The sequence below is a fragment of the Schistocerca gregaria genome, chromosome 5 (assembly GCF_023897955.1).
Source record: "Schistocerca gregaria isolate iqSchGreg1 chromosome 5, iqSchGreg1.2, whole genome shotgun sequence".
Lineage (NCBI taxonomy): Eukaryota > Metazoa > Arthropoda > Insecta > Orthoptera > Acrididae > Schistocerca > Schistocerca gregaria.
The window spans coordinates 169,056,827-169,081,230 of record NC_064924.1 but is presented as its reverse complement, the minus strand read 5'-3'; the positions used below and the strand labels follow the sequence as shown (position 1 = coordinate 169,081,230).

General features: G+C 41.0%; 1 protein-coding gene across 6 annotated transcripts in view; it reads right to left on the bottom strand.

Moving 5' to 3' along the window:
- The window catches only part of LOC126272100 (speckle targeted PIP5K1A-regulated poly(A) polymerase-like), a 192,614-nt gene that overhangs the window by 102,652 nt on the left and 65,558 nt on the right, over nt 1-24,404 (bottom strand). For all 6 annotated transcript variants that reach the window (XM_049974683.1, XM_049974680.1, XM_049974684.1 and 3 more), the window contains 2 exons: nt 21,842-21,930; nt 3,483-3,637 (listed from right to left, as the gene is read on the bottom strand). In XM_049974683.1, the coding sequence (XP_049830640.1) occupies nt 3,483-3,637; nt 21,842-21,930 (244 nt within the window). The remainder of the gene's footprint in view (nt 1-3,482; nt 3,638-21,841; nt 21,931-24,404) is intronic.

The window sequence follows — 24,404 nt, the reverse complement described above, 5'->3', positions numbered from 1 at the left end:
TGGAAACCCAGTTCTAAGCAAAGAAGGGAAAGTAGAAAGTTGGAAGGAGTATATAGAGGGTCTATACAAGGGTGATGTACTTGAGGACAATATTATAGAAATGGAAGAGGATGTAGATGAAGATGAAATGGGAGATACAATACTGCGTGAAGAGTTTGACAGAGCACTGCAAGACCTGAGTCAAAACAAGGCCCCGAGAGTACACAACATTCCATTTGAACTACTGACGGCCTTGGGAGAGCCAGTCCTGACAAAACTCTATCATCTGGTGAGTAAGACGTATGAGACAGCCGAAAGACCGTCAGACTTCAAGAAGAATATAATAATTCCAAACCCAAAGAAAGCATGCATTGACAGATGTTAAAATTACCGAACTATCTGTCTAATAAGTCAAAGCTGCAAAATATTAACACAATTTCTTTACAGACGAATGGAAAAACTGGTAGAAGCCAATTTCGGGGAAGATCAGTTTGGATTCCGTAGAAATCCTGGAACACGTGAGGCAATACTTACCTTACGACTTATCTTAGAAGCTAGATTAAGGAAGGGCAAACCTACATTTCTAGCATTTGTTGACTTAGAGAAAGCTTTTGACAATGTTGACTGGAATACTCTCTTTCAAATTCTAAAGGTGGCAGGGGTAAAATACAGGGAGCAAAAGGCTATTTACAATTTGTACAGAAACCAGATGGCAGTTATAAGAGTCGAGGGGCATGAAAGGGAAGCAGTGGTTGGGAAGGGAGTGAGACAGGGTTGTAGTGTCTCCCCGATGTTATTCAATCTGTATATTGAGCAAGCAGTGAAGGAAACAAAAGAAAAATTCGGAGTAGGTATTAAAATCCATGGTGTAGAAATAAAAACTTTGAGGTTTCCGATGACATTGTAATTCTGTCAGAGACAGCAAAGGACTTGGAAGAGCAGTTGAATGGAATGGACAGTGTCTTGAAAGGAGGATATAAGATGAACATGAACAAAAGCAAAACGAGGATAATGGAATGTAGTCGATTTAAGTCAAGTGATGCTGAGGGAATTAGATTAGGAAATGAGACACTTAAGGCAGTAAAGGAGTTTTGCTATTTGGGGAGCAAAATAACTGATGATGGTCGAAGCAAAGAGGATATGAAATGTAGACTGGCAATGGCAAGGAAAGCGTTTCTGAAGAAGAGAAATTTGTTAACATCGAGTATAGATTTAAGTGTCAGGAAGTCGTTTCTGAAAGTATTTGTATGGAGTGTAGCCATGTATGGAAGTGAAACATGGACAATAAATAGTTTGGACAAGAAGAGAATAGAAGCTTTCGAAATGTGGTGCTACAGAAGAATGCTGAAGATTAGATGGGTAGATCACATAACTAATGAGGAGGTATTGAATAGAATTGGGGAGAAGAGGAGTTTGTGGCACAACTTGACAAGAAAAAGGGACATATTTTGAGGCAGGCATCAGGGGATCACAAATTTAGCATTGGAGGGCAGGGTGGAGGGTAAAAATTGTAGAGGGAGACCAAGAGATGAATACACTTAGCAGATTTAGAAGGATGTAAGTTGCAGTAAGTACTGGAAGATGAAGAAGCTTGCACAGGATAGAGTAGCATGGAGAGCTGCATCAAACCAGTCTCAGGACTGAAGACCACAACAACAACAACATTACAAATTTAAGGTTTTCATTTGACTCACCCTCATATATTGTATGACTAAGAACTCCTTGCATGTAGCTTTAGAGAGTATTAGAGATTTTCTTTCATGTTTCCTCTCTCCTTCTCTACTTTTTGCCTTGTTAGCGCTTTCTGTATTTTTACACCAAAAACCTATTCATTAAATAATTTTTGAGATGTGAGCAATGACTGTTTTTTAAAGTTTGAATGGATGAGACCAATAGTTGATACACCATTGTTTTTCTTGAGAATGGGACATGTAGCTGCTGAGCGTTGTCAGCAGGTGAAACTTCTTTCTGCACTGTGAACTAGCCAAGGAGTAGGGAAATGCATGCAGTCTGTCAAATTTGATGATGAATATTGTCCCAGTCTGACAATAATTATGTAGGTGATGTGGCACATGATTAGAACATGTTGGTTTTTTTAACTGTTGTGAAAGTACAGAAATATAAAGCAAAAGATACAACTTTGACCTTTGACTGGGGACTTAGAGGCTCAGTGGCTCTGGATATTTAAGAAACGCTCCTCTTCATCTCCTGTGTGAGGTTCACCATCATCCAGACAACAGTGGGATCCTTACAAACTATTGTACTCTGGCTGCAAAGATTCACCTGATTTGTTATCGAGAGGAATCTGAATCTGAAAATATACTCTGCAAGCCGCCATATCCTGTATGGCCCAGCACACCTTGTACCGTAGTCATGCTCTATCCCACTGCACTCGCAAATGGAGCAAAAGAAAAATGATTGTAATCATCCATACGAGCTCTAATTTCTTTTATCTTGTCTTCAACATCCTTATGCAAAATGTAAGCTGGCACCAGTAGAATCATTCTGCAGCCAGCCAAAAATGCCAATTCTCTAAATTTTCTCAAGAGTGTTTTACAAAAACAGTGTCATCTTTCCTCCAGGGATTTCCAATTAAGTTCAGGAAGCACATTCATAAGCAAAATGCCTAGCAGCACACCTCTGACTTACTTCGATGTCTACCGATAATCTGACCTGATCGTGATTCCAGCCACTCAAGCAGTATTCAAGAATGGGTCACGCAAGTGTTCTGTATGTGGTCTCCTTTATAGATCAACTACACTTAACTAAAATTCTCTCCATAATTGGAAACCAACCATTCACCTTCCCCGCAACAGACCCAGTGTGCTCATTCCATTTCAAATCATTTTGCAATATTGCACCTAGGTGTTTAATCGGCGTGTGTTTGTCAAGCAGAACACGACTATAATTCTATTCAAACATTACAGAATTGTTTTTCCAACTAATCTGCATTAACTTACATTTTTCTACATTTAGAGCAAGCTGCCATTCATCACACCAAATAGAAATTCTGTCTATGCAGTCCTGTGTCCATCCATCCACAGTCAGTGAATGACAGTGCTTTCCTATAAACTACAGCATCATCGGCAATAGTCCCAGATTACCTTTGCTTGTGTATATTTTGAGTGAATCTGTATATATAGAAAAATGTAAGAGACTTTAATGACAGGTGAGAATGCTTTGCTTACCAGACACACAATGAAACTGAATACTTTCATGAAGGCATATTCAGATGTTTTGGCTGACTTACTATTTCGACGACTCTTGTCATTCACCACTATCTTTTCCTCTACCTCCAATCTACAGTCCACATGAAGTTCAATTATCATTATCATGTCTCCCCCCACACCCGAATACTAATTTGATGCACCGTGATATGTTCTGTATAGAAAGCACATTTGTGATGCTCCCAACTAAAGCAAAACACACACACACACACACACACACACACACACACACACACACACACACACACACACACCAATGAGATTAGATTTACAAACCTTGTGGTTTCGCTCAGGATCCTGTAACCTCACAGTCTGGACTGCCAAATCAATTAAGGCATCAACATCTCTTACGCCATTAGAATGAGCCCCTTCAAGAATAGATATAAGTTCTGTGGAATCTACATCAGAATCCGGGACTGGAGCAGGATCAGCTGTAATGCACATAAATTAGGAAGTTAAATTTGTACACAAAGAGTTCATATCAGCTAACAAACTTCTGCTTTAATGGTCATCTTTTTAATCTTACTGTTCATAATTACACTAATATGCCAAAGCTGCAAATCTGTCTCTACCTATGAAACTCCCCTTCCATTGAGAATATATGGTCTACATAAGAAAAAACAATACACAGAGAAACTGGTTAATAAGAAATATTACTTAATGTTACAGGCTTTTCTACTTACAAACTATTCAACATGTCTTGCATATGCTGACAGTGTTGGAATCGCAACCAGCCACAAATTTACTGTCAGTTCCTTTATTCAAAGGGTACCGTTACTGGTTTCGAATCGTTATGATTCGTCCTCAGACGGTTTACACGTTTTCTTTATATCATGTGGTGTGTTTTTTACAGATTAATTGTCCTAAAATATAAATAACACATAATTATAAACACACCACACACAGATGGCTGTGTTACATATTTTCGTTGCATCTGACTTACGTGAAATGTCCGTTTGGAGTGTTTGTTTTCATAACATTCGTCCAACAGATGTGAATACATTCCCACTGCATTCTTATTGTAGCACACACAACACTTTAGATTTGTCACTGAGAAGGTTTCTACCACACACCACATTTGATACATACAAAGAGCTTACAAACATATGAGTATCAAAGGTGCTATGATACATCGTAACATTTAATGATGATGTCTGCATTATGTTGTGGAGTTCACAGCAGTCACTTCAAGCCAAATCAGTGTGCCACAGAAGCCAAACCTAAATATGCTACTCTCCCATACATAGGCCCACTATCATACCAAATAGCAAACTTATTTAATAAGAAAAATATCGCAATCAGCTTTTCCACAAATAATAAATTACAACAAAAAGTAATCCATGATGTTTATACCCACAAGAGTCCATACCGTAAATCAGGAATATACAAACTCAAATGCGATACATGCCCAAAATTCTACATTGGACATACAGGCAGAAGTTTTGAAATTAGATACAAAGACACGTTGATGTTTTAAGACTTGGTAACTTGAACAAATCTGCATTTGCAGCCCATATTGCTGAAGAAAACCATTCAGTGGGAAATATTGAGGACAAAAAATTTTACATCTAGCAGAAAAAGGAGCCACTATGAATATGTTAGAAGAAATAGAAATACAAACACACAAAAACAGCACCCCAGACTATATCCTTAATGAACAAACAGTTAGCTAACACCCCTTTCCTGAAAAGTTTCCAAAAATTATTTTCCAACCTCCAAAGCAAATAATAGTAGTATGCCTATCTGCAGATCAAGTAGCAAATTTATATGTTACTATAATTCTCATGATGCTAAATGTAATAAAATAATGTACTATTTTACCTATACAGTGCCATATATAAACTATATAATTGATGTAACAATATCAACTAAAAAAACAATGTCTCTGTATTAGTGCGAAAGGCATTACAGTTGCGTAAATGAATGTATGATCCTTTCCAAACATAGGACATCATCGTCAAATGTTACAACATATCATAGCATCTTTGATACTCATATGTTTGTATGCTCTCTGTATGTATCAAAACGTGGTGTGTGGTAGAAATCTTCTCAGTGACAAATCTAAAGTGTTCAGTGAGAAAAATTTATGTGTGCTACAATAAGAATGCAGTGGGAATGTATTCACATCCGTTGGACGTATGTTACGAAAACAAACACTCCAAACGGACATTTCAGGTAAGTCAGATGCAACGAAAATATGTAACGCAACCATCTGTGTGTGGTGTGTTTATAATTATGTGTTATTTATATTTTAGGACAATTAATCTGTAAAAAAACACACCACATGTTATAAAGAAAACATGTAAACCGTCTGAGGATGAATCACAATTATTCAAAACCGGTAACGGTACCCTTTGAATAAAGGAACTGAAGGTAAATTTCTGGCTGGTTGCTGTCCCAACACCATCAACATTTGTCTTCAAATAACAGCCACGGTTTCCATCATATCATCATATGAGAAAATTGCATCTTGCATATGCTTTTCTACATTATATGACCAAAAGTATCCAGACACTTATTGGTGGATGTTAATATTAGGTGTGTGTCCACCTATAACCTATTGAGAGCTTGCACCTGCTGGGGACATTTCCAATAAGTTGTCTGTGGAGGAATGACAGCCCATCCTTGCTCAAGAGCCAAAACCAGAGGACATACTGGGTGCTGTGGTCTAGAGTGAAGTCAACAATCTAACTCATACCAAAGGTATTCCATTAAGTTTAGGTTGGGATTCTGGACAGATCACGCCATTTCTTGAATTATATTGCCTCACAGATACTGCTTTATGGCAGGGTGTCTTGTTATGCTGTCACAATCATTATTTCCGAATTGTCCCTCTAACATACGCAGTACAGAATGCTATAAAGTGTGTTCATATCCTTCAGCATTTTGCGTTTTCATAAGTGCAATGGCTCAATGGTAAAGTGCTAAACTACAACTCCAAAGGTCCTGGGTTCGATCTCTAGTCAATCCTAGGATATTTATCTGTCACTTATCATTCCTTTCACCTCTGGCAAAGTTCGATGATGTGAAAGGACTTGTGCCATGGTTTGGTATCCACATTAAACTGCATGTCCCCCTATAACTGGCTGGGTAAGTCAGCTCAAAGGTCATTTTTTTTTTACTAAGTGCAATAAGGAGACTGCTCACTCACCATGAAAAACAACCCCATATTGTAACAACATCTCCTCCATTCTTCATGAATGACACTATACTTACTCGCAGGTAACAGAAGGGGTGCACAAAATGTGTGGAAAAAAAGCAAGAAAGATGATTTAAGAAATAACCAATAGAGATACGCAAGTTCTACAGGTCCACAAGTTTCAACCTTCTGCCTACGGGAAGCCTTTCCCTTGGCCCAAGACTAAATTCACTCTTATTACAGAGTCATTTTGTTCAAGTAACATCATAAGAAATGGCTGCCACAAAAACTGGTTCATGTAACTGCTGCCTACTCAGCTAGCTCATGTTCAGCAATGGAGTTTTTTTTCTGCTGCTTCGATGGGATGTTGTAGGACCTCAAATATTCACAAGCTGGTTCTGAAACACATGAGGTGGAATCCAGAATTTTCGGGACTAGTACTGCCGTCTGGAAAGTAGGAGTAGTAGATCTTTGCACTGCTAGGCTGCATATCAGGTAAGTCAGTGTGCAGAGTGGCATTCAGCTGGGAGGACATGTTGCATGTCCACAGTGATTTCCGTAATACTCAGTGTTTGATGTGTGGTGATTTTATGATTGATCCGCGAACAGAACAGGATATGTGTATCAAGCTCTCTGCAAATCTCTGGAAAAGAGCTACGGAGACCCTTGCAATGATTTAGCAACATGACCCAGAGACAAAGCAATAATCGTCGTCCCAGTGGATGAGTCCGGGCTCTCCAAGACCCAAAAAAGCGAGACAGGTGAAGAGCAAACTGAAGAGCATGATCATCGTTTTCTTTGTTACCAAGGGAATTGTGCATAAATTCGTCCCACCCAACCAAACAGTGAATTCCACATACTACTGTGGCGTTTTGCGTCAGCTCCATGAAAACATGCAGCGATGACGGCCCGAACTTTTGTGTCAAGGGAACTGGCTGCTGCATCATGACAATGTGCAGTGTCACACATCCTTCCTCACCAGGACCCTTTCGGCAAAAACCAACATGGCAGTTGTACCCCACCCACCGTACTCTCCAGATTTGACACCTTGCAACTTCGAAAACATTTGACCAATGGCAGAAGCGCTGGGACCAGTGTGTATGCACGGATGGCAACTACATCGAAGGTGATGGTGACCATTAGTCCAAAACTGAGGTTTTTCAACAGATGGCAGCTCCAGTCCTGAAAATTTTGGATAGCACCTCATATACCTTACTTGACGAACACTTCTGATTTCTGCCAACTGAGGGCTGGAGTGAAACTGCTCAAGCTAGAGTGGTTTAACATATCTGATAGAACAATAAGTGAAATGGCAAACAGATGTCAGATATACCACACAATTTCGTATCACTTTTGATTCCAACCAGGAATGCCTTAAAAGAGAGCTCTGTATCTTATTTTGAAAAATATGCAACTGATTTTGGTGCAGCAACATCAAAACTAATGATACAGCAGAACTAGTAAACGAAATAGAGCCTGTCAAATTTTAACAGAAAGAGCTGATGATGAGTGTTGACATTTGGATAACTTGAAGCCTACTGAAGTGGCAACACCGCAGACAGACCAGCGGTGCGGGTTGCTGACTCTGCTGCGAAGTCACGGCAACGCAAGAGTGTTTACAAGCAAATACCACAGCTGACAACAAACACATAAGTGTGGCCAACATCGGTCACAATGAACTATTTCCTGGAAATCACATGAGTGCAAATTGCCTTGGAAATACCTTTCCACCCAGAGCCAGATAAGCCAGTGCTTGGCCATTCAGCAGGCAGTTCTCCACTCGTCAAGCACGGAAAAGATTGGCCAGTCCAGCAGTGTGCCACCTCAACCATCCTATCTTCCGCAACAAATGTGATACATCACTTCCGTGGTGTTAGGCTATCTACCAGCTGCTTACAGTTGCCTTTGACATGGAACAGTTGTACAGGTATAGAGTCAAAGGGAACTCTGATTATAGGAATTATTTGTTATTTGCTTGATCCACAGAAGGGATCCTTATTATTTTTTGGTTTTGAAGAGTGTGTTACTGTTGGTAGTTTATTGTAGTTTCCTTAATAAATAAAAAAAAATTTAAAAATTGGGCCTAACGAGCTGGTTCTTGCTTTGTAGATTTAACAGTGGTGATGAGTTTGTTCAAATTCCTGCACTGCTCCATTGTTTGCTGACACGGTGGAAGGTATTCTGGGTTTAGATGCACCATCAGATAGCATCTGTGTGCTGTTGGATCGTATGCAACACATCAATAAACTTCTGATTCAGTGTCTGCAGACTTTGACTAGCATTTCACTTGTGTTTCCGCCGTCGGTCGCTCCTACCGCGTTCCCACAATTTGACAAGTCTATTGAACCGTGGAGTAATATGCGGCTCGCTTGGAACAACATTTCCTTGCCCATGGAATCATCGACACCAGCCAGCATCATGCATTTTTTCTTGCCTATTTGGGTCCTGACCTTTATCGCTTAGTGCAGCAGTTGCATCTGGAGGTGGAACCCCATGCCTTCCCTTACGAACAGCTGTCCACCAGTTTAGCAGAGTATTTTGATGGCCAGGTCCATGTCGCGGCAGCGTGCTACACATTCTTCAGCTGTCAGAAGCTTCCATCACAGTCTTACGGAGAATGGATTGCTTGCCTTCAAGTGCTCTCCCGGGACTGTCGATCCTCTGGTGCCAACCTGGGGTGTAAGCAGTCATATGGTTTAGTCCTCGTTCGTGACATGATTCTGGTCCATGCTCCTGATGCTGCCCTCCGAACGGATCTGTTGAAGCTGAAGAATCCCTCCTTGGACACGTGTCTGTCATTCATTCGTGCCCATGAACAGTCTTGCAGTCTGTTTGCAGCACTCCATACCTTGTTGCACGGCCGCCCTGTCGTCGCTCGGAGAAACAGTCACTGGAGCAGCGACCACGCTGACAGCCCACAGCGGGTGCTCCGCTGCCTCTCCTCCTCCTCCCGACCAGGTTCTCAGTTCTTGGGCTCAGCAACATCTGAGGTTGCCCTCCTGTCATCAATGCTTTGTTATGCACCAGTGACATGTTTGTCGTTTCCAGTGGGTGGTCTGTTCTGCTTGCGGTCCGACATTTGCTGCTCCTCTTTGTCAATGGACGTGGTCCTCACAGCACTGGACCCTCCAGACTTGATCTTAGAGGATTTTGACCAGCTGCTGAGTATCTCCTTTATCTAGACAGTCCTCCCATACACAGTGGGGTCCATCACTCTGATGGTCCAGATTTTTATGGCTGCCCAGGCATGGCAACCATAATTTGGATATGGAGTAAGACGTGACCTCGTTGTGACTAAAATCTGGTGGCAGGAAAACGATTAGTGACAATTAAGCACCAGCTGGTATAAACAGTTACTTAGCTTTATTGACAGCAAAGAGTGTACTGTAGATACAGTTCCAATTTAGTGTCAAAGAATATTCCTGATTCATGGCCGAAGTCATTCTACAATACTGAATCACACAGCGAGCTAGCTAATCAGACAACGAACGACGACGCTGACGACTGCAACAAGCTGTCTGCAAGCCTCCCTGACTAGGGGCCAGCGCTCCTGTTATATTGTGTAGCCAGAGGGCGCTGTAGGCCCCAGCTCAGCAATGGCGTGATGTCTTTGGTCGGCGGCAATGCCATGCGCCGCCGGCGGTCGCGACAGGAAACTGTAGCAAGCGATGCGACGGCAGGGCGCGTGCACTATTCGGTTGGGTCTGTGGATACAACGCAGCTCAACGGAACTCCTCTCCGTTTCCAGTTGGACACAGGGTCCTCAGCTACTATTATTAATGGCAACCCTCACCGCTGCTTGTGTGCTCCAATGCTCCGCCCATTCCCAACACCCTTGAAGAGCTATAGTAATGATATTATCCGCTTGCAGTGGTGGTTCCTGGCACAGGTGTGGTATCACTCTCATGACATCACCACTTGAGTTTTGGTCCTAGCTGCCCCCGCAGCCACTGATCTGTTGGGGATGGATCATTTTCATTCTCTTGGTCTTGAGATCCACGATTCAGCCTTGGTGGTCCAAAACTGTATCAAATGATTCAAAAGGCTCTAAGAACTATCGGACTTAGCGTCTGTGGTCATCAGTCGCCTAGACTTAGAACTAAGTACACCTAACTGACCTAAGGACATCACACACAGCCATGCCCGAGGCAGGATTCGAACCTGCGACCATAGCAGTCGCGTGGTTCCGAACTGAAGCACCTAGAACTGCTCGGCCACAGCGGCCCGCCCAAACTGTGTCTCCTGATGCTATTTTACTGGAGTTTTTTAATTCTTTCCCTGATGTCTTCTCTGATTTCTCTCCAGGGATGACTGGTTTTGAAGCGCACATCGAACTACTTCCCTCGGCAGTTCCTAAGTTTCACAAGGCTCATCCAGTGCTTTTCGCCCTGTGGGATGCCCTACACAAAGAAATAAGCCCTCAAGGAGGCATGAGTTCTGACACCAGTCACCTCAGTCCCTGGCCTTCGCATATTGTCATCCTCAAAAAACTGAATGGGTCCCTCCGAGTAGGTGGCAATTTTAAGGCCACCGTCAATGCCCAATCTGTCACTGTCTCTTACCCTATCCTGAAGGTCAATTATATTCTGTACAAATTGGCAGGTGGCAAGATCTTCTCCAAGACTGATGCTAGGGAAGCATATCTCCAGCAGCTGGTCGACGCTCCCTCTCAAGGGGTCCTTGTCATTAATACTCTCTTGGGGCTCTTCTGGTACAACCACTTGCTCTTTGGAATTGCCAGAGCTCCAGCCATCTTTCAATGTTTTCTAGAGACTGTGACTAAGGAGGGAGACAACATCTTAGTCACAGGGATCTTGGCCCCAGACTTAGTGCGGAATCTTTGACAATTTTTAGAGGTTCTGCAGGCTGCGGGGCTGTGGTGCAACACGGCCAAATGTTAATTTTTTGTGCCACAAGTGACCTATGTTGGCCATGTCTTGAGTGCCACGGGCATTTTCCCAACACCGCAATACCGAGAGGCCATTCAGCGGCTCTTGACACCAACAAATGTCTCCCAGCTCAAATCGCTTTTGGGTCAACTTGCCTTTTATCAGCGTTATATCCCACATGCTGTAGCTCTGGCAGAGCCTCTGCATCGCCTGCTTTGCAAGAATGTTCCCTCGACCTTGTCGCCGGAATGTGATCAGGATTTCCAGTGTCCCAAATCTGCTGTTCTCGCTCCACCATGCCTCATCCCATACGACCGCACCAAGCCACTTATTTTAGCCCCTGATGCATCGGATTATGGGCTGGGGGCTGTGTTGTCTCATATCATTGACGGTGGTTTTCGCTTTGGAAACCCTATCACATGCACAACAAAACTATTGCCACGTCGAGGAGGATATCTTAGCATCGTATTTGGATTCAAAAAGTTTCACGACATCATCTACGGCCACCAGTTCACACTCTACACGGACCACAAGCACTTGGTCTCTGTGTTCGGTGCAACATCCGCCACCCCTACCCGAACCGCTTGTTGTCTGCAGCGCTGGGCATTGTTCCTTGCAGGGTACACCTACGATATCTGTTACTGGGCCATGGCCCTCCATGCCAACACTGATCTTTCTCTATTTTCTGTGGGAGCGGATTCTGAATTTGATGCAGATCCAGTTGCTTGTTTGCATCTGGATGACATGGTCTCCTCTGCTGTTGTCGTGTTGCCACTGAATGCCCAGCTCGTTACACAGCACACAGCCTCCCGGTCCTCCAGATGATTCTGTGCCATGTTCAACTCGAGTGGCCATCCAATCATCATCAGGTTGTCGGACGCAGAGGTTTGGGCTCACTGGCCTCGCCACAAAGACTTTTCTGCGCGCGACAAGGTTCTTCTTCTCTTAAGGGACATTGATCTTTGGTGTGTCGTGATACGGTCCTCCCTCTGTCACAGAGTCCTCACACTCCTACATGTCGAGCACTGAGGGATCATCCTGAGGAAGCACCTCGCCCACCACCATGTCTATTTGCAGGGAATGGACAGCGACATCACCTACATGGTTGGTTCCTGCTCCTCCTGTCAGTGTCTACAGTCGGCACCACCACAATACCTAATTCCGTGGCCTATGACCACTGCCCTGTGGTCCTGGCTCCATCTGGATTTTGCGGGTCCATTCTGGGGTCTTACTGGCTCATTTTGATGGACGCTGGCAGTGGTTCTCCATACGTCGCACACATGTCCTCAACAGCCACCACTCACACCATTCAAACCCCCTCTCATATTTTCGCCATCAAGGGTCTACCAGAGGCAACTGTGAGAGACAACAGCCCTCAGTTCATGTCAGCAGAGTTTACTTCCTTCTGTGCTTCGTCAGACATCCACCTGCTCCATACGGCACCATTCCATCGTGCATCCAATGGGTTGACTGAAAGGTTTGTCTGCGCATTTAAATCGCAGACGGCCAAACTGTAAGCACTGTTCCCAGGGAGCTTCCCTCGACCTCTTCCTGTCTATGTATCATTCTTCTGGTCACGATGGGTCCTTTCTGGCAGAGGAGCTGCACTGATGCCCTTGTCACTACTGTTTCCTGCTTCCCCTCTTCTGGTTGCTCCAGTCTCAGTGCGGCTGCGGTGCTCTCCGAATGATCCAGTTTGAATGCTGGTGTTTCCCATGGTCTCCGTGCTTGTAGGCATGCCATGGCAACTGTCGTACTTGACAACAGTTCCCTCCATCGGAAGCATTTCAACTGGCTATGGCACCATCGTGGGCCAGGCCTGGTGCTGTCATTGTCTTCGGCGCCGCACCTTCAGTCTAAGGCTCTAACAGTTTCGGCAACAAGAGAACCGGTGTAAAACTGGATTGTGAACTTCGCACTTCTCTTACTACAGTTGACTTACTTGACATGATTAGCCGACCCTCTTCTCTGGATATGCAGCTGCGTCTATGTCCACAACTTCTTCTCCGAATACATAATGCTGGTTAGAGGAACTAAAAAATACTATCTCTCTCACTTGAAATAGCTCAGTACACTCACACTTTCAGTTACGTTCAGATATATTTTCATCTCCACAAGTTACAGATAAACATAAAAATTCTTGCAAGACAACTACGATGATACCCGTTAGATACTATTTAATATAATTACGTAGTGATGGGTTTCATAACCACCAGAAATTCAAAACAAAAGTCTTGCTTCCAAGTCTAACACCAAGATTAAGAAAGAGTATCTAGACAAAAAATGGTTCAATTGTTCATAACAATTACAACCATTAAACCGTCAAAGAATAACATGTGCCTGCTCCTTATACGTCACGTTCAGCTTCTATGGCGCAAGCGGCAAACACTTGTCGGCATCGCTTGTCTGGTGCAGCTCCTGTCCTCCCAGGACCAACATCCATCCTGCACACACAGACATGTGTTGCGCAGTACATAGGCTCTCTCTCAAACTTATCTTTAAAGTATCGCATGTTCAAGGTGGCAGAAGGTCGAGTGGTTCCAAAATTTACGTGCGAATTCTCGAAACACTACAAGGTCTTCTGGGAGGCCGGGAACTAACTGGACGCTTCTTTGCTATCACAGCAGGCAATGTTGCAGCCACTGCTGACACAGGCTTTCGCAGAATACCCATGGGTGGGTAGGCTTTCGCAGAATTCCTGTGGGCGAGTCCCTTGCCTATGGTTGCCGATGAGGCTCTCCCTGTCACCAGCACCTCCACCGCTACCTGTGTTGACAACAAACATCATTCACAGGGCATCAACCAGCAGCAGAGGAAGGGGGCCTGACGATCAACGAACTATTTCCTGACAATCACATGAGTGCTAATAGTCACGAAAATATCCTTCCACCCGGGGCTAGATAAGCTGGTACCCAGCCACTCAGCAGGCAGTTCTCAAATCGCCGAGTGCGGAGAAGATCAGCCGGTCCAGTGGTGTGCTATGTCGACCATCCTCTCTTCCACAACGATTGTGAGATGTCGCTTCCGTTGAGTTAGTCTACCTACCAGCTGCTAGCAGCTGACTTCGAAGTGGAACAGTTGTATGGGTAATAGATTCGAAGGGAACTCTGATTATAGGAATTAGTTGTTATTTGCTTGACCCACAGAAAGGATCCTTATTGGTTTTTGGTTTTTAAGTGTGTGTTACCGTTGGTGGTTTATTGCAGATTTCTCAAAAATAAAAAAAAGTAAAAAAAAAAAAGAAGGGTTGGCCAAACGAATTGGTTCTTGCTCTGTAGATTTAGCAGCCCCCCCCCTCCCCCCCTCTAAAAGTATGGATTACGAGATGCTTTTCCAAACACTGAAATGCCTTTGAGGATACTTATGACAATTCCAGTGACTGCAGCATCTTGTCAATGCAGTTTCAGCAAATTAAAAAATTATTAAAAAAAAGTTAAAGCTGTCTTTTTGATAGAATAGGACACAGTTACTAAATCTGACATCAATGACATAATCAATTGAGTTTCCTTCACTCAAAGCAAAGAAATGGAAAGTAAAATGATAATGAAAACACGATTTTGGAAATAAATGTGTTGTGAACACTTAATTATAGATATTTTCTTCTTATTTACAATTAATAATTTGTGCCATATTATAATTATATGGGGCAAATAAAATCAGTTCTAATAATGAATGAAGTGTAGGTCTGCCTTTTTGCAAGCACATAAATTATTGATTTGCTTTAACACCCAAACATGTTTCACCACAGTTGTAGCATGCTTAGTGGGTTTTTTCTTTTATATTTCTGATGTGCATACATACAGATTATGTTTAAATTAGGAAATATTTTCCACTGGATTCTGTTGTTATTAAAAATTATGAATGCACTTTTCCTTTTATTGTAAATTGTGTGTGTCCTCTGGCTGCACACCAGAATCCACTACAGGGCTAAATTAGTATGTCGTGTGATCTGTAAACATAAGGAATATTAAAATATTGTCTATATTGAATTTTTGTTTATAATCCAATCTTTAAAATGTGTGTCCGGGTAAAAATCATGTCATATACCCGTTTTAGGCCTTATCACTGTGGTACTTTGTTAGAGAAGACCCCTTGAAAAACAAAAAAACATGATACACCCTTAAATGTGACAACAAAATAACACACAGAATATGAAACATTATTAGAAAACAAGCTGTACATATGGCACATAAAAACAAATAACATACTGCAGAAAAAATTAAAAATATTCAACACGTCAAACCAAAACAAAATAGTAAACAAATGACAGTCAGAATATATATTTCAAAGATCGGATTATAAACAAAAATTCAATGCAGACAATATCTTAATATCCCACACATTTGCAGAGGGTGTTGTGTACTAATTTAGACATGTTGTTGCTTTTGAGTGACAGCAGAGGCGAGGGTTCCCATAGACAAGGGGAAAGGGGGCTGCAGCCCCCCCCTCCCCAGCTCTCATGGAAAGGGACAAATATAGTGTAATAAAGTGTTTTTCTTTCAAGAAAGTGATTTAAAAGACTGTAGTATGCAGATTTTTAACAGAGTTGGAACTGAAACATTTTTATGGCTACTTACAACTACCCATTTGTCCTCCAAAATATTAAAAACCTTCGGCCCTTCCCCCTATGCAACCTGTCGTATGGGCACTGTTGGCTACAGGACAAGCACAATATAAAATAAAAAGTAAAGTGCATATATAATTTTAAATAACAACAAAATCTGATGTAATATATTTCCTAACCTAAACATAACCCGTATGTATGTATGTATGTATTTCAGAAAAATCAAAGAAAAAAACCCACTGAGGATGCCACAACTGTGGTGAAACATGTTTGGGTGTTAAAGCAGAACAATCATTTGTGTACTTACAAAAAGATGACCCACCCTTGGCTCATAATTATTTTCTGCAAGCACAGGAACTGAGTCCAAAATGCCAATATGATAAAATCTGTTCTTTATTGTATACATCATATAAAAATTAATGAACAGTAGCTGTCATAAACAATAACACAAAATTTATTTTTCTTTTTAATTTTTAGATAGGTTACACACACTGTAATTTATTTACTACAATGATACATTTAATGTGTTGTGTGTAATATTTTTTTAATCTTACTAGATCATTTATGTAACACTTCTCAATATTGCTTCATTTTTATTAATCCTAGCTAGAAAATTACAAGATTTCCTAAATGTGTGTAAAAAAATTGCAGAAATGTATAGTTTTCTGGGGAGGGAGGTGCAGCTTTGACACTTCTGCCAGGGGCACAGGATCCCCTCATTATGGCTCTGGCCACAGGGTATAGAGTGATTCATCACTTCAAATGACTAATTTCCCGTCATCCAATGTCCAGTGGTGTTGCTCTTTATGTCTCCTCAAGCGTTACTCAGCACTGACTACACATGTGGCTTATGATGAGCTTACTCAAACTCTGAATTCCGTTCTTTTTAACTCCTTATGCACAGTCATTGTGCTAGTTAGGCTGCTGGTAGCACTCTGAAACTCATGCATGATTCCTTCTGCTGATTTTATGCAATTTCTTACAACCACTCTCCACAATGCTCAACCATCCAACTGTTTTATCAGCACGACAGATCTGCCTCATCTTGCTTTAGCTGTGGTTGTTCTTTGGACTTCCATTTCTCAGTCACATTACCAACAGTCACCTTGGGCAACTTGAGAAAGGTTGAAATGTTCCTGATGGATTTGTTACTCAGCTGACATCCAAAGCCTAGTCCACAAAGAAAGTCACTGATCTCTTCCGACTGACCCATTCTTCTGTTACTGATTCTCTGTTGTTGTTGTTGTTGTTGTTGTTGTTGTGGTCTTCAGTCCTGAGACTGGTTTGATGCATCCCTCCATGCTACTCTATCCTCTGCAAGCTTCTTCACCTCCCAGTACCTACTGCAACCTACATCCTTCTCAATCTGCTTAGTGTATTCATCTCTTGGTCTCCCTCTATGATTTTTACCATCCACACTGCCCTCCATTACTAAATTGGTGATCCCTTGATGCCTCAGAACATGTCCTACCAACCGATCCCTTCTTCTGGTCATGTTGTGCCACAAACTTCTCTTCTCCCCAATCCTATTCAAAACTTCCTCATTAGTTATGTGATTTAGCCATCTAATCTTCAGCATTCTTCTGTAGCACCACATTTCAAAAGATTCTATTCTCTTCTTCTCCAAACTATTTATCATCCATGTTTCACTTCCATACATGGCTACACTCCATACAAATACTTTCAGAAACGACTTCCTGACACTTAAATCTATACTTGATGTTAACAAATTTCTCTTCTTCAGAAACGCTTTCCTTGCCATTGCCAGTCTACATTTCATATCCTCTTTGCTTCGACCATCATCAGTTATTTTGCTCCCCAAATAGCAAAACTCCTTTACTGCCTTAAGTGTCTCATTTCCTAATATAATTCCCTCAGCATCACTTGACTTAAATCGACTACATTCCATTATCCTCGTTTTGCTTTTGTTCATGTTCATCTTATATCCTCCTTTCAAGACACTGTCCATTCCATTCAACTGCTCTTCCAAGTCCTTTGCTGTCTCTGACAGAATTACAATGTCATCGGAAACCTCAAAGTTTTTATTTCTACACCATCGATTTTAATACCTACTCCGAATTTTTCTTTTGTTTCCTTCACTGCTTGCTCAATATACAGATTGAATAACATCGGGGAGACACTACAACCCTGTCTCACTCCCTTCCCAACCACTGCTTCCCTTTCATGCCCCTCGACTCTTATAACTGCCATCTGGTTTCTGTACAAATTGTAAATAGCCTTTTGCTCCCTGTATTTTACCCCTGCCACCTTTAGAATTTGAAAGAGAGTATTCCAGTCAACATTGTCAAAAGCTTTCTCTAAGTCTACAAATGCAATAAACGTAGGTTTGCCTTTCCTTAATCTTTGTTCTAACATAAGTCTTAAGGTCAGTATTGCCTCACGTGTTCCAATATTTCTACAGAATCCAAACTGATCTTACCCGAGGTCGGCTTCTAACAGGTTTTCCATTCGTCTGTAAAGAATTCGCGTTAGTATTTTGCAGCTGTGACTTATTAAACTGATAGTTCGATGATTTTCACATCTGTCACAACCTGCTTCCTTTGGGATTGGAATTATTATATTCTTCTTGAAGTCTGAGGGTATTTCGCCTGTCTCATACATATTGCTCACCAGATGGTAGAGTTTTGTCAGGACTGGCTCTCCCAAGGCCGTCAGTAGTTCCAATGGAATGTTGTCTACTCCGGGGGCCTTGTTTTGACTCAGGTCTTTCAGTGCTCTGTAAAACTCTTCACGCAGTAACGTATCTCCCATTTCATCTTCATCTACATCCTCTTCCATTTCAATAATGTTGTCCTCAAGTACATCGCCCTTGTATAGACCCTCTATATACTCCTTCCACCTTTCTGCTTTCCCTTCTTTGCTTAGAATTAGGTTTCCATCTGAGCTCTTGATGTTCATACAAGTGGTTCTCTTGTCTCCAAAGGTCTCTTTAATTTTCCTGTAGGCAGTATCTATCTTACCCCTAGTGAGATAAGCCACTACATCCTTACATTCGTCCTCTAGCCATTTCTGCTTAGCCATTTTGCACTTCCTGTCGATCTCATTTTTGAGACGTTTGTATTCCTTTTTGCCTGCTTCATTTACTACATTTTTATTTTTTCTCCTTTCAACAATTAAGTTCAATATATCTTCTGTTATCCAAAGATTTCTACTAGCCCTCGCCTTTTTACCTAATTGGTCCTCTGCTGCCTTCACTACTTCATACCTCAAAGCTACCCATTCTTCTTCTACTGTATTTCTTGCCCCCATTCCTGTCAATTGTTCCCTTATGCTCTCCCTGAAACTCTTTACAACCTCTGGTTCTTTCAGTTTATCCAGGTCCCATTTCCTTAAGTTCCCACCTTTTTGCAGTTTCTTCAGTTTTAATCTACAGGTCATAACCAATAGATTGTGGTCAGAGTCCACATCTGCCCCTGGAAATGTCTTACGATATAAAACCTGGTTCCTAAATCTCTGTCTTACCATTATATAATTTATCTGAAACCTGTCCGTATCTCCAGGCTTCTTCCATGTATACAGCCTTCTCTTATGATTCTTGAAGCAAGTGTTAGCTATGATTAAGTTGTGCTCTGTGCAAAATTCTACCAGGCGCCTTCCTCTTTCATTTCTTAGCCCCAATCTGTATTCACCTACAACGTTTCCTTCTCTCCCTTTTCCCACTACCGAATTCCAGTCACCCATGACTATTAAATTTTCGTCACCCTTCACTACCTGAACAATTTCTTTTATTTCATCAGTTTCTTCATCATCGGCAGATCTAGTTGGCATATAAACTTGTACTACTGCAGTAGGTGTGGGCTTCGTATCTATCTTGGCTACAATCATGCATTCACTATGCTGTTTGTAGTAGCTTACCCTCCTTACTATTTTCCTATTCATTATTAAACCTACTTCTACATTAACCTACTTGACTTTGTGTTTATAACCCTGTATTCACCTGACCAAAAGTCTTGTTCCTCCTGCCACCGAACTTCACTAATTCCCACTATATCTAAGTTTAACCCATCCATTTCCCTTTTTAAATGTTCTAACCTACCTGCCCGATTAAGGGATCTGACATTCCACACTCCGATCCTTAGAACGCCAGTTTTTTCTCTCCTCATAACGACATCCTCTTGAGTAGTCCCCACCCGGAGATCCGAATGGGGGACTATTTTACCTCCGGAATATTTTACCCAAGAGGACGCCATCATCATTTAATCATACAGTAAAGCTGCATGCTCTCGGGAAAAATTACGGCCGTAGTTTCCCCTTGCTTTCAGCCGTTCCCAGTACCAGCACTGCAAGGCCGTTTTGGTTATTGTTACAAGGCCAGATCAGTCAATCATCCAGACTGTTGCCCTTGCAACTACTGAAAAGGCTGCTGCCCCTCTTCAGGAACCACACGTTTGTCTGGTCTCTCAACAGATTCCCCTCCGTTGTGGTTGCACCTACGGTACGGCTATCTGTATCGCTGAGGCATGCAAGCCTCCCCACAAACGGCAAGGTCCATGGTTCATGGGGGGAGGACTGATTCTCTACTGACAACAAAATACTCTTCACCTCCTTATACATTGGCTCCACACCTCTTTTTACACTGGTGGGTCTGCCTCTCATATCTATCTAGCAGTCAATTCTACATTACATAGAGGTGGGCAGGTATTTTTGCTCTGATAGTGTATATTGTCGTAAGTCTTTCATTATTAACTTCTTTATGTACAGTAAAAGATGCTATCATAAAATAGTTTCAAAATGCTCAGTTCACAAATAATTAATGATACCAATACATACATATAAAAATAGAAAAGAACCTATTCCTAGTTTTAGAAGCTGTTAGTTCCTTCATCAGAAAGGAAAGAGGACTACGTTGGAGAGCTTGGAAAGAGGGAAAGTCAGGTTGAAAGGAACCCATGTAAGATCTGAATGACCTACACCACTTTTCCAACTTTTCCCAACACATTCCTCTTTTTCCATCCTCATGAGTGAACGAATTCCAAAAGCTGGGAGGAGATTTTTGTTTTCCACTTTCACATGTGTCTGTTGGCAGGTACTTGCAATTTTCCTTCCTGTAGGTGCAAACCAATTCCTACAATTATTGCTGCAAATACTATTTCTTTAGTTTATTACAAACCAAAGATAAGTAACTTTCTAGCAATTCAACAGACTTTATAATGAAACTTTGCACACACAGCAACAAATGTGAAGCTCAGAAGTCATTCCATATTCTTAAATACCTTGCTGGATTTTCTTGAATTTAAGATACATACCATATTATTTCCAACAACAAAAGACTATTCAACAACTGGAACTAGTATGTCATTACAAACAGTATTCACTTGTTACCATTTGCCATATAACATTGGAAAGAGTGCAGTGCATTTTTACAAATACATGGCACTTCACTTTATAAGGAGACAGTCTGAGAGATCATGAACATCTTTTGCCTTCCTCTAACCTAAGAACTACCCACACAGCAGTTGAAATGGGTATCTACAAGTGAACAAGGAATCTAAGTCACACTGTAACTCAAATTACGCAAGTACTGACTTCTCTTCAGCTGTTAGTGGCTGTGACGACATGCCCTTCGTGCATTTTACGAGTACATCCAGGAGCACAAGGACTGCAGGGTCAATATATTGATTCACAACTGAACATTTCACAGCTGAAATACGAGTAAAAGAAAGGAACTGGTTACAGTTGCATTTCGAAACTTCATTTCTCAACCATTATGTCAGGAAAACATTAGGATGCATTTTGGTCAAGACAGTCTGACTCACCAAATAAAATACTATGTAAATAAATCAACCTACATGTGTTTTCCACATACTTTGGAAATGATAGCTACATTCTTTCCATTTTTTTTTTTTTTAAGCTACCCGCACAAACCTAGCATTTTATGTTATTTTCTGTTTCATAGGCACAATTGCAAAAAACCAAGTACATAATTTTAATATCTCATTACCTTTCTGGGTAAGTATAAGGAAATGAAGAACAATGTCTATACTGCCTTAATGATACATTAATGTCAATTTATTCTCCATACCTTTCGGCTTTGGTTTCCTGCGAGGGGCCATTTTAAGAAGTGTTTGACCAATATACACTGGTTCTTGAAGACACTTTCTCGCTGCCTCTCTGCAAAATTGCACAATTATGAGAAATATTAATAGTTTAGCATTAAATAAAATTATTATTTTTTTTAAAGAAGACAGCACATTATAAACTTCACTTTCAATAATAAACTCTACTGTATAATACTGTCCATAAATTTACAATAAATAAAGGCATTCTTCAAATTCCCGATTGATAGGAAAGTGATAGAAGTACAGTTGCCTACAACTAAAAGTTGGTTTGAACAAATCTGTACTTTACTACATACGCTCCTCCTGGAAGTGGTTGTCCTTGTCTTCCTCCAGTCTGTGAATTGACATACCTAGCAACTTTTCTCACATAGAAACCAGTCTCAAAAAGATGCCATAAGACACAGAAAAACTTCAAAGACCTACCAAACTGTAAATGATTGGACTGTTATTTTAACATTTACGCACAAAGCCAATCCACACCTTCAACAAAATTTACAATCACTTATCCCCCACTAAATAAGAAATATTTGCCTACAAAATAATAACTGAATAATACCTGGTTTGATGCAAAGTATCACATAGTTTCTTAGATAAAGGCAAAAAATGGTCTATTCACAGCAGATTACAACTGTGCAACACTTGTGTTGTAATGTTCCCTTACCAAACACTACAGAAACTTGACAGAAGCTGCTACAGCCTGCATCTGATTTTAATTTCAAACAAAAGTATGAGTAAATAAAGTGTTCTACCTTTGTTTGTTCTTATTAGAACACTCATTGATTCACAAGCATGCATACAAACAGAGCTCCATTCTCTCTATGTTGCAACAGCTCTGTTGGAGAGCCTGTATTTTTACTGTAATCTACATGATTCTGCCACCACAGAAAAAAAAATTAGGACACTACTTTTAATGCTCCTCTGCTTTAAAGTTTATTACTTCCATAAATATTTTCCATACATCACTCTGAAACTGTTGTCACTGAATCACTTCCACAGTATGTAATGAACTGCTCAGATATTGCAAAAATGGCATAATGGGTGATTGATTCCATATTAAATCTTCTGATAGAATCAGATAAGTGAAAAGTCCACGCAATATGCAGTTGTATTTATATACAAAAGTGGATTTCAGAATTTTCCTTTGTGGCACACCGCATATGCACGACCCATGTGCTGTTTTGAAGTTCTAGATTTGTTTATTTTACTGATCGTGTCACTCCCGAATAATATTTCACTGATTGTATCAGTACTCATTTGTACTGTGATATGTTGTGAAATTTCAAATATTTGCAAGTGCCGCAATAAACTCACATCGTCAATTATAGGCTTAAGCTCAACTGTGCTCTTTTAAAATTTTTGAGAACCGCAATGCCAACCCTCATTCAAAACAATCGTTCTCTAATTTCATTGAACAATTATGTGAGAAAGTTATTTTTGAGAATTTTGACACACTCACAAAACTATACTTTTTAAGTTACCACTATGAGTGCTTTGGATTTGTAATTTATTTTGTAACAGATCATTGTTTGTAGTTCACAGTTCTGCAAGGAGTACATCACCCATGAATTATATTGTGTATCAACGCAAATAAACTTAAGTTTCTGAGAATTTTCAGAAGCTACCTTTGTCCTTTGCATGATCCATGAGCAACTTGTAGTAAATTGGGATTTATGATTTAATTACTGTAGCAGATATTTCAGCTAACACATTGTGTAACATCTAAAGAGGAGTAACCCAATATATTATCTGCATCTATTGTAAGTAAATCTGCATTCAAGTTTGCAAATAGCTGTAACTGACCTGAAAACGTTTTAGAAAACTAGTAATTTTTACCATAGCTTATTGTGTTACATTAACAGAAATGTCATTTTGTTTATTTGCTTCAATTCTTATAGGGAATTACCAACTTTTTAGCGCAACAGATTAAAAGAAAATCAGCAGGTTTAATTTAAAATTATTTTTTCATTGTCTTGTAATACACTGCACCACCCAAAATGCAGCCCCATTGTGAATGCTGTTCTCGAAAAAAGGATGAATTGGTTCACATTCATAAGTAACTGGAAATCGCCCTGACTACTGCCAAACAATTAGCAGCTGCTACGGAATGGTGTGTTGGAAGAACTCCTGAGATAGGTGCACCCATGACACAGGTAACAGAGGTATCTCAATTACTATCCTCTCCTGTGGATCCTGCCTCCTGTGCAAAAAGTAAAGAATTTGTCATTACTCGTCTGCTTAACTGCAAGTGGCATCCTGTACAAGGTGGACAGTGGCAGGGAGGTCTCAGCGTGTAGTACCGATCCCTCTAACCAACAGGTTTGAGGTGCTTTCTCTCATTAAAACTGAAACTGCACCAGTGGGACTCTCTTCATCTATTTTGGGGAACTCTGTTTTGTCTGGTGTCAAGAGGAGGCAAACGCAAAAGGATAACAGTCTATCAATCGTCGGCAGATCAAACATACAGCAAATGATGGTACCCATTAGTGAAATGGCAGCAAGGGACAGGAAAGGACACCAGGTGCACTC